Source organism: Hemitrygon akajei, chromosome 5 (genome assembly GCF_048418815.1).
Source record: "Hemitrygon akajei chromosome 5, sHemAka1.3, whole genome shotgun sequence".
Classification (NCBI taxonomy): Eukaryota; Metazoa; Chordata; class Chondrichthyes; order Myliobatiformes; family Dasyatidae; genus Hemitrygon; species Hemitrygon akajei.
In genome coordinates, this window is record NC_133128.1 from 112,818,267 (window position 1) to 112,832,597 (window position 14,331).

Consider the following 14,331-nt stretch of genomic DNA (forward strand, 5'->3'; position numbering starts at 1 on the left):
ATCCCCACTGCCTATATGTAATGAATCAGTTTATATTGTAACGTCTTTTGGACTGTCTTCTTCAAAGGATGCTGGAATCAGATAAAGTTAAATATAGTGTTAGTAAGAGGCAGTACAAGAACCTTAACATTGTTGATGAGCAGAGGGATCATGGAGTCCAAATTCATAGCTCTCTTAACGTGGCTATGCAGTTAGACAGGGTGGTTAAGAAGGCATATGGCATGCTTACCCTTACTAGTGGAGGCACTGAATTCAAAAGTGAAGAAGTAATGTTGCAGCTTTAAAAAACTGTAGTTGGGCCGCATCTGGAATATTGTATACAGTTCTGATTGTCCCATTAGAGGAAGGATGTTGAGGACTTAGAGAGGTGCAGAAGAGGTTTACCAGGATGCTGCCTGGATTAAATGTCATGGGTTATAACAAGAGGTTAAACAAATTTGGGTTGTTTTCTCTGAAATGGTGGAAGCTGAAGGGAGATCTGATAGAATAGGAGTTCCCACGCTGGTGTCTACCAATTCTTTGACTAATGGTAGGTGTCCATGGCACAAAAAAGGTTGGGAGCCCCTGTGATAGAGATTTATAAGATTATGAGAGGCACAGATAGAGAAGACAGACAGTATCTTTTTCCCAGGGTTGAAATGTTTAATACCTTTAAGGTGAAAGGGAGTAATTTCAAAGGAATTGTGAGGGGCAAGTTTTTTTACATAGAGAATTGGTGGGTGCCTGGAATGCACTGCCTGGGGTGGGGGGAGAGTAAATTTTAAGAGATGTTTAGACAGACACATGAATGTGAGGAAAATGAAAGAATATGGACATTGTGTAGGTAGAGGATTAGTTAGGTTGCCCATTAATTAGATCAGCACAACATTATTGGCTGAAGAGCCTTTTCCTGTGCTGTACAGTTCTGTGTAAGAGTAAATGATTATCAGCTATAGATGAAAATGCAGAGCTGAGATTACGATCAGATCAATTGTGGTTTTACTGAATAAAAAATTAAGATTAAATGCAAGTGACCTATTCGTGCTCCTATTTTGTATGTTCATATATACCTCACACAAAATGGTAAATTAAATTTGCTTGTCAGACAATTTAAATCACAATTTAGTCAACAACCATATCTAATTATAGAAAACATAGATAACAACAGAATAGCACAGCACAGTATGGGCCCCTCGGACCACAACATTGTACTGATCAAAATAAACCTATTCAACAATCAATCTAACCTTTCCCTCCTACTCAGCTCATAAACTCTGTTTTCTTACATTCGTGTACCTATCTAAGAGTCTCTTACATGTCCCTATTTTACAGCTTCAACCACCAACCCCAGCAGCACGTTCCAGGCACTTACCACTCTCTGTGCAAAATATCTCTGTCATTTCTCCTAAACTTTCCTCCACTCACCTTAAATAAACGGCCTCTGGTATTGGCCACAGAAATCCTAGCAAAGGTGCTGGTTATCTGCCTTTTCTACGCTTCTTTTAATATTATACACTTCTATCAAATCACCTCTCTTCTCCTGTTGCTCCAAAGAGATTTAGATCACTGAACATTTACTCATAAGACATGTTCTCGAATACTGGCAGCATCCTGATAAATCTTCTCTGCACCATCTCTAAAGCTTCTACTAAGAAAGTATTATGTTCTGCCATTGGAGAGGGTCCAGGGGAAGTTCATGAGAATGATCTTGTTAATGAAAGGTTTAATATATGAGGAGTATTTAGTGGTGCTGAGCCTGTTCTTGCTAGAGTTTAGAAGAATGGGTTAGGGGAGATTCTGTATCATTGAAACCTACTGAATATTGAAAGGCGTACCGTAAATAGTATGAACATGGAAGGGATGTTTCCTATAGTGGGAGAGTCTAGGCACAACCTCAGAATAGAAGGTCATCCCTTTAGAACAAAGCTGAGGAGGAATTTCTTGAGTCAGAGGGTGATGAATCTGTGGAAGCCAAGACACTGGGTAAATCTAAAGCAGAGGTTGATAGGTTCTTGATTAATAAGGGTGTCCAAAGAGGCAGAAGGAGGAGGTTGAGAGAGAAATTAAATTAGATATGATCAAATGGTGGAGCAGATTTAATGGGCTGAATGACTTAATTCTACTGCTATACCTTATGGTCTTATCCATTCTGATTATGAGGCAATCAGAACAGAACACAATATTCCAAGTGTGGTCTAACCAGAGCTTCATGAATCCAAACTTTTTATATCAGTGAACATTTCCTTGTTACATACACCTTTGCTTTTATCTCCATTATCCCAGGTTGTGCCTCGGTCCTTGTTACTCACCTTGTACTTCATAATCTTAGCATCTGTACCTTTGTGTATCCTCTGAGAACAAGTTCCTTGAAGGTCTCTGCAACACTTTCAGAAAACAGAAAAGAATGAAAATGATTTTACGCATTTGAAAATGGCTATTCAAAAGTTCCCATTTTAAATAAATGCTTCAATTACATAATCTATTTTAGAAATGTTGAACAAAGAAAAAAATTGTATTGGGCAGCTCGGTGGCATAGCAGTTAGCTTAACACTATTATTAACCCATGTTCAATTCTACTGTTGTCTGTAACGAGTTTGTACATTCTCCCTGTGATTCCATAGGTTCCCTCTGGGTGTTCTGATTTACTCCCACATTCCAAAGATGTATGGGTTAGTAGGTTAATTAGTCACAGGAGTGTAATTGAATGACATTGGCTCATTGAGACAGAAAAACATGTTACTGTACTGCTTCTCAAAATAAAAATAATATGAATGATACCAGGGTTAAATACTCATAATTCATTCAAACTATTTCATGGGATCTTAATATCCATCTTTCCCTGGACCTTGCTTTAATATTTTTTCTTAAAGATGGCACTTTCACAGTGTAGCAATCCCAGCACAGCAGTGCAATATCAGCTGAGATTTTTTTGCTGGGTTTAAGCCACAACTTCCTGATTTATAGGTGAGAGTGCAATCCCTCTGTGGACCCACCCTATCAAAAACTGATGCTGCTTAAAGTTGTTTTGTAAAAAGCATGAGGAGATAGTTCTTCTGAATTCTATTCCAGGTCAAAGAGGGAACCTATCATGTCACACCAACAGAGCAGCCAATTAGCACACAGTAAACACAGATGACAGAGCAGGAACAGACCCTTAAGACCACAATGCTATCTCTATATTCCTCATCAGCCTTGTCCAATTTAGCTTCCTAAAACTTATGCACACTTTCTTTTTCTTTTTGACTAAGTTGACAAGTACTGTCATCATCCAAGATTCCATTAACCTGCTTATTAGTCCTTCCTCCTTAATGTTAGGCATGGAGGTTTATTTAGTTGTATTGACTGCAGAAACAATGCTGTCTTTGATTCTTAGTGAACAGACCACTCTTCAATAAATCGTACCCTGATTTTTACATAAGACCATAAGATATAGGAGCAGAGTTTGTCCATTTGGCCCATTGAATCTGCTCTGCCACTCCATCACGACTGATTTATTATCCCTCTCCACCCCATTCTCCTGCCTTCTCCCTGTAACCTTGACACACTTACTGATCAAGAGCCCATCAATCTCTATTTTAAATATATCTACTGACTTGGTCTCCACAGCCTTCTGTGACAAAGAATTCAATAGATTCAACACCATTCCTCAAGAGTCTTGTCCAACTTGCTTCCTAAACCTTACACACATACCCTTTTTCTTTTTGCCTAAGTTGAAAACCACTCTTATCATCCAAACCCTGCCTCCTTGTCTTTCCTCCTTTGTGGAACACGCTAAGGTAGGAGTGGAGGACTATTTATTTTTAATTGGTACTGACTGCAGAAACAATGCCATCCTTGATAACACACACAAAATGCCACAGGAACTCAGCGGGTCAGGAAGCATTTGTGGAGGAGAATAAAGCCAATTCAGCCTGAGGCTCTTCATCAGGACTTGGGTCTTGGCCTCAAATATCGACTGTTTATTCCCCTCCATTGCTAACCTGCAGAGTTCTTCTAGCATTTTGTGTGTGTTACTCTGGATCAGCAGAATCTCATGTTTATTATTAGTGCATGGTTTGATTTCTTTACTGCAAATCATATGCTGTGTATATGACTTTTACATCTTCCCATAAAGATGGTACTATGGATTATCATGACTGGGAATACCAAGGAGAGTAGAATCAATGAATAACAGTACCAGATTTATGACAGGTTCCTTTCCAATAGTTTGTTCAAGGAAATTTCAACTAATTTAGTTCCAGATGTCTGATAAATGCTGTCGAGAATCTATTGCCAATAAGATTTAGTCCTCAGTAGAACCCAGCCTCATAATAGTCTGTTCCACCATCCACAATCCAAGTCTGGTGCTAAAGTTAACATTCACTTTCAGGTGCACTAAGGCTGCATAGTGGACAAGGTACAAAATGCACTGCAATAACTCAACAAGGCTTCTTTAAAAACACCTTTCTCATCTCAATATCTTTAAACTAGGAAAGGAAGGGGTTCAGGCACACAGTAATGCCACTATCTGCAGATTCTTCTCCAAGTCACAAACTATCTTGACAAAAATAGTTCCTTCAACACCACTTTGTCAAAATCCTGGTCCACATAACCCAACAGCCCATTGGGTGTAGCTTCACCTTCTTTTACCAAGGCTGGTCATCAGATGATTAGAGAAGAACAATGAATACTGGTCTATCTTGTACATGATTGAATGTACAAATGAGAGTCTGTAGGCACCTGTCTTTGGAAAGTCAAGTTTGCATTTTCCTGTAGGCTCTGTTCTGTGATGGTGAATTCCACTTGTTGGCGATCCTTTTCTTTTTCCCATCCCTGGAGTTCCTTCTGGTACTGTGCTACTTGTCGCTTAGAATAAACCTAACAGACGAGTGTGTTAGTTACAAACTGACAGATTTACAACATGACTCATATTCTACGACTCTGTAACTCATGTTCTCTGTATTATTTATTTTTTTTATTTGCACAATTTGGCTTCTTTTGCACATTGTCTGTCAGACTTTATTTATGTGTAGTTTTTCATAAATTTCATTGTAGTTCTTAATTTTCCTGCGATTGCCTACTAGAAAATGAATATCGAAGTATGTATATGGTGACATATACGTACTTTGATAATAAATGTACTTTGAATTTGACTGGAACATAAATAGATCACTCTGCTCTTGTATCTGTTCTACCATGCCAGTTAGATCTTTCTTCCATTTCTCTCCATTTAAAAATAATTAATTATTTTTATTTATTGACATGTCTAAAGTAATTTTAAATGTTTGTGCAGGAGTAGACTGGTCCAAGAGCAGTAGAAGATCTACTCCAGTATATAATTAATAATCTACTGCCTTGGCATTTTCCCCTGAATATTCCAGGTTTTATATTTGTTTACAAAAGTGAATGGAACATTCTAGGCACTCAGATATTCTCACACATTCCCCACAAAGTTTCCTCTACTTTTTCAAAATAGTACCCATGAATAGAAAATGCCCAATTTACTGCTGGAAAATGCAGCAGAGAAAGCCACCATTTGCTCCATTGTGTCTGTATTGGCTTTTTCAAAGTCCCATCCAATTAATCCCACTACTCTCTTTCAAAAGACGTGGATGGAACATGAAAAAAATGTTTTTGGAGTGGTTATGATCTGAAACTTTTTGATTCTAAGAGTGAAAAAATAAGAGTCAATCAGGGCTTTCAAAAGGAAACCGAGTAGGCACATAAAGGAAAATAATGTGCAGTCATCGAGTTATAGAGCAATATTACACCGATACAGGCAATTCGAACCAGTGATTGCATGCTGACCTGGTGGTCCACCCAGCTAGTCCCAATTTCCTGCATTTGTCCTATATCCATCCCTCCAGGCCCTTCCCCCCATGTACTTATCTAAATGCTTCTTAAATAACACTATTGAACCTGCCTCATCTAGTTCCTCTCACAGCTCCTCCCATATACTTACACCCTCTGCGTGAAGAAGTTGCCACTCAGATCCCTTTTAAATTTTCCCCCTCACCCTAAACCTATGCTCCCTAGTTTTGGTCTCCCCTATCCCTTTACCATCCTCTAATAATTTTAAATATTTCTACAAGATCGTCTCTTTTTATCTTGCATTCCAATGAATAAAGATGTAGCCCAGCCAATCTCTCTCTAAAACTCAGGCCCTCTAGATCTAGCAACATCCTTGTAAATCTCTGCAGTCTCAAATTTAACCATCCTTCCTATAACAGGGTAACCAAATCTGGTCACAGTATCTGAGTGCAGCCTCATCAACAAGTTATACAACTACGGATCGGGTCCAGAGTATTCTCAGGAGAGAACACAGGCAACCAGAAGTCTTGGTACATGTTGGTACCAATGACATAGACAGAAAAAGAGAGGAGGTCCTGAAGGAAGATTACTGGGAGCTAGGAAGAAAATTAAAAAGCCGGACCTCCAGAGTAATAATCTCAGGATTACTGCCTGAGCCACGCGCTAATGATTGTAAGAATAGCAGAATTAAGCAGATGAATGTGTGGCTAAGTAACTGGTGCAGGAGGCAGGGCTTCAAATACTTAGATCACTGGGATCTATTTTGGGGAAGGCATGACTTATACAGAAACGATGGGTTACACCTGAACTCAAAGGGTACTAATATCCTGGCGGGATTGTTTAATATAGCTGTTAGGGAGGGTTTAAACTGAGTTGGCAAGGGGAAGGAAACCAGGGTGTTAGGGTCGAGGAAGAGGAAAACAGAAATAAGTCAAGGAAGTCCCGCTGTTCAGGAGGATTTAAACTAATGTGGCAGGGGGATGGGAACAAGTGCAGAGAGACAGAGGGGTGTAAAATAAGGGTAGAAGCAAAAAGTAGTAAGGTGAAAAGTGGCAGGCAGGCAAATCCAGGGCAAAAATCAAAAAGGGCCACTTTTCAACATAATTGTATAAGGGCTAAGAGTGTTGTAAAAACAAGCCTGAAGGCTTTGTGTGTCAATGCGAGGAGCATTCGTAACAAGGTGGATGAATTGAATGTGCAGATAGTTATTAATGAATATGATATAGTTGGGATCACAGAGATATGGCTCCAGGGTGACCAAGGGTGGGAGCTCAACATCCAGGGATATTCAATATTCAGGAGGGACAGACAGGAAAGAAAAGGAAGTGGGGTAGCCTTGTTGGTTAGAGAGGAGATTAACGCAATAGAAAGGAAGGACATTAGCATGGAGGATGTGGAATCGATATGGGTAGAGCTGCATAACTCTAAGGGGCAGAAAACGCTGGTGAGAGTTGTGTACAGGCCACCTAACAGTAGTAGTGAGGTTGGGGATGGCATTAAACAGGAAATTAGAAATCCGTGCAATAAAGGAACAGCAGTTATAATGGGTGACTTCAATCTACATATAGATTGGGTGAACCAAATTGGTAAGGGTGCTGAGGAAGAGGATTTCTTGGAATGTATGCAGGATGGTTTTCTGAACCAACATGTCGAGGAACCAACTAGAGAGCAGGCCATTCTAGACTGGGTATTGAGCAATGAGGAAGGGTTAGTTAGCAATCTTGTCGTGCGAGGCCCCTTGGGTATGAGTGACCATAATATGGTGGAATTCTTCATTAAGATGGAGAGTGACATAGTCAATTCAGAAACAAAGGTTCTGAACTTAAAGAAGGGTAACTTTGAAGGTATGAGACGTGAATTAGCTAAGATAGACTGGCAAATGATACTTAAAGGGTTGACGGTGGATATGCAATGGCAAGCATTTAAAGATCGCATGGATGAACTACAACAATTGTTCATCGCAGTTTGGCAAAAGAATAAACCAGGGAAGGTAGTGCACCCGTGGCTCACAAGGGAAATTAGGGATAGTATCAAGTCCAAAGAAGAAACATACAAATTAGCCAGAAAAAGCAGCACACCCGAGTACTGGGAGAAATTCAGAGTCCAGCAGAGGAGGACAAAGGGCTTAATTAGGAAAGGGAAAAAAGATTATGAGAGAAAGCTGGTAGGGAAAATAAAAACTGACTGTAAAAGCTTTTATAGATATGTGAAAAGAAAAAGATTGGTTAAGACATATGTAGGTCCCTTACAGTCAGAAGCAGGTGAATTGATCATGGGGAACAAGGACATGGCAGACCAATTGAATAACTACTTTGGTTCTGTCTTCACTAAGGAGGACATAAATAATCTTCCAGAAATAGTAGGGGACCGAAGGTCTAGTGAGATGGAGGAACTGAGGGAAATACATGTTAGTAGGGAAGTGGTGTTAGGTAAATTGAAGGGATTAAAGGCAGATAAATCCCCAGGGCCAGATGGTCTGCATCCCAGAGTGCTTAAAGAAGTAGCCCAAGAAATAGTGGATGTATTAGTGATAATTTTTCAAAACTCTTTAGATTTTGGATTAGTTCCTGAGGATTGGAGGGTGGCTAATGTAACCCCACTTTTTAAAAAAGCAGGGAGAGAGAAACTGGGGAATTATAGACCGGTTAGCCTGACATCGGTGGTGGGGAAAATGCTAGAGTCGGTTATCAAAGATGTGATAACAGCACATTTGGAAAGAGGTGAAATCATCGGACAAAGTCAGCATGGATTTGTGAAAGGAAAATCATGTCTGACGAATCTTATAGAATTTTTTGAGGATGTAACTAGTAGAGTGGATAGGGGAAAACCAGTGGATGTGGTATATTTGGATTTTCAAAAGGCTTTTGACAAGGTCCCACACAGGAGATTAGTGTGCAAACTTAAAGCACACGGTATTGGGGGTATGGTATTGATGTGGATGGAGAATTAGTTGGCAGACAGGAATCAAAGAGTGGAAATAAACGGGACCTTTTCAGAATGGCAGGCAGTGACTAGTGGGGTACCGCAAGGCTCAGTGCTGGGACCCCAGTTGTTTACAATATATATTAATGATTTAGACGAGGGAATTAAATGCAGCATCTCCAAGTTTGCGGATGACACAAAGCTGGGTGGCAGTGTTAGCCGTGAGGAGGATGTTAAGAGGATGCAGGGTGACTTGGATAGGTTAGGTGAGTGGGCAAATTCATGGCAGATGCAATTTAATGTGGATAAATGTGAGGTTATCCACTTTGGTTGCAAGAACAGGAAAACAGATTATTATCTGAACGGTGGCCGATTAGGAAAAGGGGAGATGCAACGAGACCTGGGTATCATTGTACACCAGTCATTGAAAGTGGGCATGCAGGTACAGCAGGCAGTGAAAAAGGTGAATGGTATGTTGGCATTCATAGCAAGAGGATTCGAGTACAGGAGCAGGGAGGTTCTACTGCAGTTGTACAAGGCCTTGGTGAGACCACACCTGGAGTATTGTGTGCAGTTTTGGTCCCCCTAATCTGAGGAAAGACATTCTTGCCATAGAGGGAGTGCAAAGAAGGTTCGCCAGATTGATTCCTGGGATGACAGGACTTTCATATGAAGAAAGACTGGATTGACTGGGCTTATACTCGCTGGAATTTAGAAGATTGAGGGGGATCTTATTGAAACGTATAAAATTCTAAAGGGATTGGACAGGCTAGATGCAGGAAGATTGTTCCCGATGTTGGGGAAGTCCAGAACGAGGGGTCACAGTTTAAGGATAAAGGGGAAGCCTTTTGGGACCGAGATAAGGAGAAACTTCTTGACACAGAGAGTGGTGAATCTGTGGAATTCTCAGCCACAGGAAACAGTTGAGGACAGTTCATTGGCTATATTTAAGAGGGAGTTAGATATGGCCCTTGTGGCTAAAGGAATCAGGGGGTATGGAGAGAAGGCAGGTACAGGGTTCTGAGTTAGATGATCAGCCATGATCATACTGAATGGTGGTGCAGGCTCAAAGAGCCGAATGGCCTACTCCTGCACCTATTTTCTATGTTTCTATGTTTCTACAACATCATCTCCCGACTCCTATGCTCTGTGACCTGACTAATGAAACAGGGAAATGTGGGTAAACAGATTGGGAATCAGTATGAGCTTATTTCTACCATCAGGAAGAAGGGACAGGAGGTTGAACACCCACACTAACTAATTCAGAAACAGCTTCTTCCTCTCTGCCATCAGATTTCTGAATAGACCCAATATTCCTTTATATTCACATTATTTATTTTGTTACTTATAGTAATTTTTTGTCTTTGCACTGTACCACAGCCAAATAAACAACTCACCACACCACATAGGACAGTGATAAGATATTTAGATCTGATTCTGTATGAACAAACAGTTTCCTGTAATGTGATGTCCATGTGTTCCACACGTCTGTTTTAGACAGAAGCAGAATTAAGCCATTCAACATATCGAGTCAGCTCTACCACTCCATCATGGCTTATTTATTATCCTCCTCAACCCCATTCTCCTGCTCTACCCATAAACATTTACTCCCTTACTAATCAAGAACCTATCATCCTCCGATTTAAATATACATTTAAATAAACATGGATAACACATCTGTCTGTGGCAATGAATTCCACAGATTTACTACCCTCTGGCTACAGAGGTATTTAAGTTATCAAACTTGGCAGCAGTTAGAAACTAACATACTCTAGGCATTGACTTGACACTGCACAGTTCATTTTACATCAAGTATAGTTTACGCTAATTGATGCTCTTTTTGTGAATGTTGCGTACCTGATGTTATGTGCCCGTGATGCTGCTGCAAGCAGACTTTTCATGGCAACCGTGCATACATGTATTTGCACATATGGCAATAAACTACATCAGTGTTTCAAGATCAGATACTGGTCCAGAAGTTGTTGAGGAGCTGGCTGATACTGGAAAATAATGCTATTTCTTATGTACATAGAGCACCTCCTACACATTAGAAGTAATAGAAACATAGAAAACCTACAGCACAATACAGGCCCTTCAGCCCACAGAGCAGTGCTGAACATGTCCTTACCTGAGAAATTACCTAGGGTTACTCATAGCCCTCTATTTCTCTGAGCTCCATGTACCTGTCCAGGAGTCTCTTAAAAGACCCTATTATATCGGCCTACACCACCGTCGTCAGCAGCCCATTCCACACACTCACCACCCTCTGCGTAAAGAAACTTACCCCTGACATCTCCTCTGTACCTACTTCCAAGCACCTTAAAACTGTGCCCTCTTGTGCTAGCCATTTCAGCCATGGGAAAAACCCTCTGACTATCCACACGGTCAATGCCTCTCATCATCTTGTACATTTCTATCAGGTTACCTCGCATCCTCTATCGCTCCAAGGAAAGAAGGCCGAGTTCACTCAACCTATTCTCATAAGGCATGCTCCCCAATCCAGGCAACATCCTTGTAAATCTCCTCTGCACCCTTTCTATGGTTTCCACATCCTTTCTAAAGTGAGGCGACCAGAACTGAGCACAGTACTCCAAGTGGGGTCTGACCAGGGTCCTATATAGCTGCAACATTACCTCTCAGCTCTTAAACTCAGTTCCATGATTGATGAAGGCCAATGCACCATATATCTTCTTAACCACAGAGTCAACCTGTGCAGCAGCTTTGAGTGTCCTATGGACTTGGACCCCAAGATCCCTCTGATCCTCCACACTGCCAAGAGTCTTACCATTAATACTACATTCTGCCATCATATTTGACCTACCAAAATGAACCACCTCGCACTTTTCTGGGTTGAATTCCATCTGGCACTTCTCAGCACAGTTTTGCATCCTATCGATGTCCCGCTGTAACCTCTGACAGCCCTCCACACTATCCACACCTCCTCCAACCTTTGTGTCATCAGCAAATTTACTAACCCATCCCTCCATTTCCTCATCTAGGTCATTTATAAAAATCACGAAGAGTAGATGTCCCAGAACAGATCCCTGAGGCACTCCATGGGTCACCAACCTCAGTGGAAATTATGACCCGTCTACAATCACTCCTTGCCTTCTGTGGGCAAGCCAGTTCTAAATCCACAAGGCAACGTCCCCTTGGATCCCATGTCTCCTTACTTTCTCAATAAGCCTTGCATGGGGTACCTTGTCAAATGCCTTGCTGAAATCCATATACACTACATCTACTGCTCTACCTTCATCAATGTGTCACATCCTCAAAAAATTCAATCAGGCTCGTAAGGCACAACCTGACTTTCACAAAGCCATGCTGACTATTCCTAATCATATTATGCCTCTCCAAATGTTCATAAATCCTGCCTCTCAGAATCTTCTCCATCAACTTACCAACTAAGAGAGACTGGCAATCTTACTGCTCCTTTCTTAACCTCAGGATGTTCTAAAATGCTTTATGGACAATACTATATATTTGCTGCAGTAAGTTAGAAAACATGACTGCCATTTGAGTCACATTTGACTGCAGATCCTGTAAGTCTGGATCCTGCACATTGGAGTCTCCATTCCAGGATTAATCACCTTTTATTACGTTGCAAGTTGCGGCATTGCCATTTGAGTGTAGCGCAACACACACAAGATGCAGGAAGAATAACAGGTCAGGCAACAAAGTGTTGTAAGGAGCGCACACATAAAATGTGGGAGGAACTCAGCAGGCCAGGCAGAAACCCTTCAGCAGGACTGGAGAAAAAAGGCTGAGGAGTAGATATAAAAAGTGGGGTAGGGGAGAGAGAAACACAGGTGAAACTTGAAAGGAGAGGGATGAAATGAAAAGCTGGGAAGTTGATTGGTGAAAGAGACAGAGGCCATGGAAGAAAGGAAAGGGAGGAGGAGCACCAGAGGGAGGCGATGTATGGGTTATGGCCCAAAACGTTGACTGTACTTTTTTCTTTAGATGCGGCCTGACCTACTGAGTTCCTCCAGCATTTTGTGTGTTGCTTGGATTTCCAGCATCTGCACACTTTCTCTTGTTTTTGAAATGTGCTCTAAGGAACCTTGCAGGTCAGCCAGAAACATCAACTGTTCATTTCCCTCCATCGACACTGCTTGATCTGCTGAGCTCCTCCAGCATTTTCCGTGTGTTGCTGCTATTTGAGTATAGCACAGTGCCACAACTTGCAATGTAGTCAAGAATGGTTAATCCTAATACGGAGACTCCAATATGCAGGATTAAGAGAGGGTTGTGGACTCAGCCAGCTCCATTACAAGCACAAGCCAAGCCTCCCCACTATCAAAGACACCTTCAAAAAGCAATTTCTGAAGAAGGCAATGTCACCATCCAGGACATGCCCTCTTCTCATTACTAGAATTAGACAAGAGGTACAGGAGTCTGAAGAGCCAGAGTCGATGTTGGAGGAACAGATTCTTCCTCACCACCATCAGATTTCTGAATGGTCCATGAACCCATGAACACTATCTCACTATTCCTTTTTTGCACTATTGACTTATTTGTTTTTATAACTAATATAATTTTTCAGTTTTGCACTGTACTGCTGCAACAAAACAACAAATTTCATGACATATGTATGCAATGATAATAATCCTGATTCTGATTCCGATTTTCAGTGACATCGGGCTTTGAATTACCCTGCTCTTTGTCAATACAATAGCCTGAGATCTTTTAAGTATACCTTAGCAACCGCAAACCACCAGTTTGTTAACTCAGTTAGAAGTCAGCACTGCCAACAGTGGGGCATTCCCTCAGTTTGGCACTGGGATGGCTGTTTCTGGAAAGAAATTCAAATCTACAGTAACAGCCAGGCGCACTCCAGAGACAATCAAGTACAACTCCTGAGAAAGGCAATGCTGAACATATCACTCCTCTGGCTGGGGCTTAGTTTCCAAACTCTTATGAAAGAAAACATTACCTCACAAATAAGATCCAGGTCGTAGAAGCAAGGAGTTTTATGTGCCCTCAGAGTGACAATACAATGTGTGCTGTCCCCAGGATGAAGCATTCCAGAAACAGGAACAATACTTAATACCTATTGAAAGAACGGGTAAAAATTAGTAGACTGTGCAGTCACAGCATAATTCACTCCAAGGCTGCCAGTTGTACAACTGGAGTCATAGAATCCAAGAGCAAAACAACACAGAAAACAGATCCTTCAGCCCAACTTGTCTATTTCCTCCGAGATGCCTAACTAAGCCAGTTCTATTTGCTTATATTTGGCTTGTATCCATCTAAACCCATTCCTATCCTTGCAACTGTCTTTTGGTTATTGTAATTGTACTTGTCTTTACCACTTCCTCTGGCAGCTTGTTCCATTCATCCTCTGTGTGAAAAATTTGCTCCCTCAGATGTTCTATATCATAATCGCTCAGGCGATAATTCTGGAACTACCACAGAACTGTATGTACTTTGAAACCACTATACAACACTTAACAGAAAAATAAAGCATCACTGCCCAGGTAGAAAATGTCTAAACCTTGTTGCCTCAGTAAAGCAGCCAGCATTATGGAAGTCCCCACCCACCTCAGACATTCTCTTTTCTCCCTTCTTCTACTGGACAAAAGATACAAAAGCCTGAAAGCATGTACCACCGGGCTCAAGAACAGCTTCTGTTATAAG

General features: G+C 41.1%; 1 protein-coding gene across 1 annotated transcript in view; it reads right to left on the minus strand.

The window, feature by feature from the left end:
* Positions 1 to 14,331, minus strand: part of cfap65 (cilia and flagella associated protein 65) — a 204,576-nt gene that overhangs the window by 19,148 nt on the left and 171,097 nt on the right. Inside the window, exons 25-27 of the mRNA XM_073046190.1 lie at positions 13,628 to 13,744; positions 4,699 to 4,836; positions 2,289 to 2,363 (exon numbers count right to left, since the gene is read on the minus strand). Coding sequence (XP_072902291.1) covers positions 2,289 to 2,363; positions 4,699 to 4,836; positions 13,628 to 13,744 — 330 coding nt within the window. The remainder of the gene's footprint in view (positions 1 to 2,288; positions 2,364 to 4,698; positions 4,837 to 13,627; positions 13,745 to 14,331) is intronic.